This window comes from Cannabis sativa, chromosome 1 (assembly GCF_029168945.1).
Source record: "Cannabis sativa cultivar Pink pepper isolate KNU-18-1 chromosome 1, ASM2916894v1, whole genome shotgun sequence".
NCBI classification, from domain to species: Eukaryota; Viridiplantae; Streptophyta; class Magnoliopsida; order Rosales; family Cannabaceae; genus Cannabis; species Cannabis sativa.
This window is the reverse complement of record NC_083601.1, coordinates 22,316,134-22,320,830: the sequence shown is the minus strand read 5'-3', so window position 1 is coordinate 22,320,830 and position 4,697 is coordinate 22,316,134. Positions and strand designations below refer to the sequence as shown.

General features: G+C 31.2%; 1 protein-coding gene across 1 annotated transcript; it reads left to right on the top strand.

The window, feature by feature from the left end:
- Nucleotides 1-3,227: 3,227 nt before the first annotated feature.
- LOC115703914 (auxin-responsive protein SAUR76) lies at nucleotides 3,228-4,416 on the top strand. The gene has a single exon (XM_030631149.2). The coding sequence runs from the start codon at nucleotides 3,617-3,619 to the stop codon at nucleotides 3,992-3,994; it is 378 nt and encodes a 125-aa protein (XP_030487009.1). The 5' UTR covers nucleotides 3,228-3,616; the 3' UTR covers nucleotides 3,995-4,416.
- Nucleotides 4,417-4,697: the final 281 nt, after the last annotated feature.

Sequence of the window (4,697 nt, the reverse complement as noted above, 5' to 3'; positions counted from 1 at the left end):
TTCAGGCGGAGTAATGAGGGTTTTTCGAACGTTGAAGGGGCTGAAATGAGGGGGAGAGGCGGAGTGAACTGATGAGGATGGGGAAAATGAGGGTTTTCTCAGCAATTTTTTTTTATACCAAAATTGTCCCTAACGACATGCCCTAACGACTATGTCGCTGGTGTCAGTCTGCCACCAACGACATAGTCGTTGGGGCATGTTGTTGGGGACAATTTTGAGGGGAAATTTGCCGCCCAAAACAACGAATCCTTTTCAAAAACAACACATGCATTCCCAACGACAATGTCGTTGTTGAAGATTTTTTCAATAACGATATTGTCGTTATTGAAATAAAAGTCGTTATTAATTAACTATTTTTTTTTTTTTAAAAAAAATATGAATAGCTTTCCCAACGACAGGCAAATGTCGTTATTGATACCCTCATTTTCAATGAGGATTTTTAGACATTGGTAATAGTGGCGTTGGTATTAACCATAATTCTTGTATATTTCTGTTGTACCGCTTGATATTATTTAGAGAAATACTAAAGAGTATTTATGATGTCTAGCATCTTTATGAAGTATAATATCACTATTAGTGTAATTTAATATCAGATCTCACTTACTTTAGTTTAATAAATATTATAAAAGATCACTAACTAATTATATAGTGACATTTCATGGTAGACACCATACCTCTTAACAATGTTCAATTATTTAGTACTACATACACTAAAGTGTTATTGGCACGGCACCATATAATATACTTTATAATAACAATTCTTATTAAAACAAAACTATTGGCTATATATGTACATCCATATACAACTTACAAGGCCGGTGTGAAACCCCCCCAACAATAGCTAGCTAGTACGTACGTGCTACCTATAGCCCTAGCTAGCCCTTCATAAATGTTTTAGTTGTAAACAAGAAACACATGATAAGCTACGTATGTATACCCATGCATATATATTGGTCATATATGATATGTATTGTATGCATCCACTTCCACTGTTTTTATAATTATTGTTATTTGTTAATAATAATAACATCATAAGTTTTGTATATGATGAAAATGAGATAGAGAGAGGTATGTATGGGTATGGTGAATATATAATATCATAAATATTTTATAGTTCTGACAAGTTGAGTCCATGTGTTGCTCACATGCATTTGGTATACTCAGCCGTATGTGTCTTTATCAACATTTTATTTCCCTCTTCTACTAACCTCCTTACACTGTCTTCTAGTGTTTTTATTATGATCATAATTTAAAATAATATAATTTAATTTACATGCATTTTCATATCGTCATCAGCATATTCTTCATCCATATTTGTGAATTTTTTAACCATATCATTTTCCTCATTAATTAATACTTATCTTTTTCCATCTGAAAAAGAAAAATAAAAGATTTATTTTATACTTATCTGTATACGTTATCATATATATGTAATAAAAGCACTGAAAGAAGAGATTTTGCTTCCAAAGCCATTACTGATGCTCTTTCTGGTCATAAAAAAGATATTTTGGTTTTTGGTGACATTATTAAACAAATCAAGAATGCTTTATCTTATTTCCCAGCTGCTCGGCTCTCCCATATTAATCGGGATGCTAACATCCTGGCTGATAAGTTAGCTCACCGAGCTCTTGAGTTAGATGAAGTAGCCATTTAGATTGGAGACGACCCCTGTAATTTCTTTGTTTTTCTGTCTTAGCGGGCTCCTTTCTTTCAAAAAAAAAAAATATATATGTAATAAAAGACAATTACTTATATTTGGAGAAAAAGAAAATAAAACACATTATCTTACAATGTTGAAAAATTATGACTTATGAAACATGCATGTAGCATTTTATTTTTATAAAATAATGAACCATTTACTTAGCTTATACAATTATATCATATATGTATATATATTGATTTGTATATATATGTTTAATTTAATACATTCTTGCATATATATTATTAATTAATAATAACCAATTTATAATTAACTATATATGTTTAAGCTAGTGTCTAATAACCATTGCGCTACGGTACGTATGATTATATTATTAATCCTTCAAAAAATTATAATTATATATATAATTAAGAAGATCTAAACCTTTAATTAAGCATTCTAATTGTTACTTATAAATATCAAAATAAAACTTACAGTTGTTAAATAATTGAGATTAATATTAGAGCGGATCGAATCACTTAATTATATGTGCAAATATATTTTTTACATAGAAGTATAAACATTCATGAGCATGTCCACCATCCGAATAATTGTAATAAATAAAGAAAAAATATTAGTTTTATATAATGCTTAACTAATCCATTAGTTAAAAAAGTGTTACAATAACAAACAAGTAAGCACAACTACATAGCAAACGACAAAACTCCTTTATTTATTTTTTTAATGAAAAAATTCCACTATTATATTTTAATATGGTAGTTAGCACCGGTTGGTCCAGATTATGGGAGGAGGGGAGGCACCTTGTCATTTATATATATAATAATAGTATTAATATATATATATATATAGTACTCTATTGTTTTGTTATTACATAAATTAAAAAAAAAAAAACTTCTATATGTTGTAATAAAAGAATCATAAAAAATATATATTCATACAAAATGATAAAAACATTTGACTATAAAAATTGAAGTCGGATAATAGGTTGAAAACCTTGGCAACACTTCTGCACATGGCAGTCCCTTTCACCAACAGTTTTCCTTGATTTAAAAAAAATATATTAATTAATTATATACTCTATTTGTGCTTGGAGTGGAATTTATCAAGTATAAGGGAGACCAACAACTTTATAGTTTCTAGTTGTTATTATTATTATTATTATTATTATTAATTATCACTCAAAATCATTTTGAAAATCTATAGTTGGTGGTGTGTGAGAATATTTGGCTTAGATTAGATATCAAATTATACACAAATCAAATAATGTCCTTGAGAATGTAACTTATAATATATAATAATAGTTTTTTACCACTTGAAAAGGAGAGTATACCCTAGCCATTATAATTCCTTAGTTTCTCAAGTACACACTAGCTAAAAAACAAGTATTGAATTATGATTGAATGGTCTGTTGGAAGAATTTTTTTTGCTACATTTAGTAAACTTCTGGGTAATGAAAATATTTCGTCTCACTATTCACATTATCACCAAGTGAAAAAACTAGAAAGATTATGCAAATCTTGAAAAGCACAAGAATACAAAATTTGTTGCAAAAATTACGACTGCAGAAGAAAGATGCTGATTGATAAAAAGTTAGAAAGCAGGGGTGTATAAGTCATTTCACATAAAACGAGAGGGTATTTTCGTAAATAAAAACAATGTCCAAAGCCGAAAACCAGTCAGCTGGTTTCGGCTCAAAATTTATCTTAAACAGGCTTCGGTCCCGCTCATGTTGGCCCCACAGCTCTGTAACTGCATTTAATATGAAATCACTATTATACCCCTATCTCACTCCTTTATAAACGAACCTTCCCCTCTTCTTTCCAAACCCTCCCCAATCAAACAAACAAAATCTAAAAAGAAAAGAGACTTCCCTCTCTCTCGTTTTCACACTAACACTTTCTCGCATTTTCTCGGGAAAATCGTTGGTTGTTTGTTTAAATACTCCTGATATCAGAGATGGCAAAGGGAAAGTTGACGAAGATCAAGTCTGTCCTGAAGAAATTGAACTCGTTCAGCGGCAATAAGCAGAGCCGTACGAGCAGCGTGAACTCAGTTGCTGACGATTCCTGCACGAGTACCATCTCCAGAGATCTCCACCCAGTTTACGTCGGAAAATCGCGGCGACGCTACCTCGTCGGCTCGGAGGTCATCGACCATCCGCTCTTCCGGGAACTCGTAGGGAGGTCAGCGGCGGCAGCTGATGATTCCGACGACGTCGATACCGTCAACGTGGCCTGCGAAGTCGTCTTGTTCGAACACTTGCTTTGGATGCTCGAGAACGCTGATCCACAGCCTGAGTCATTGGATGAACTCGTTGAGTTTTACGCTTGCTGAGAATAATTATTCTCATTTTCAAAATGAAGAAAAAAAAAACAAAGAATGATATAAAAAAATTATATATAAATTAAATATATGTGTATGCATGAGTAATTCTGTATGATTGGGTAGAAAATAACAATGAGGACTAATTGATGGTCTGGACGGCTCTGTAAAAGTTGTACATTATTTGTTCAGAGTTCAATAATGGTAAAAATATAGGATATTATGAGAGAGAGTAGGGAGAAAAAAAACTTATTGAGAGATGACATTTGAGGGAGATCGATCGAACGGTTAGGGTTAAATTAAACCTTGATTTTCATATATGATCACCGGTTGTCAGGTCAGCTGATGATATGGAAAATGTCTCTGTACTTTCAATATTCTCATTTGTTTATTATTCTTAAGATTAATTAAATACGTAATGTTTTGTTACTTAATTCCATTGTTTTTTTCATAGTGTATTAATGTTAATTAAATACGTTACTTCGTTATACTATATACTGAGCATATACATAGTTCCCTTCATTTTTACTATTACTTCTACTACTTTTTTTTTCTTTCTTTCAAGATTTAATCAATGGGTTATATATACCATATTTGCTCAGAACAGAGTATCATATTGTCTACTGATAAAAAATGATATCAATTTCCAACTTGTGAAAATTAAGTTTGAGCTTAATTTGCACAAGTTGGAGTATAATATCTATGGTATGATTTT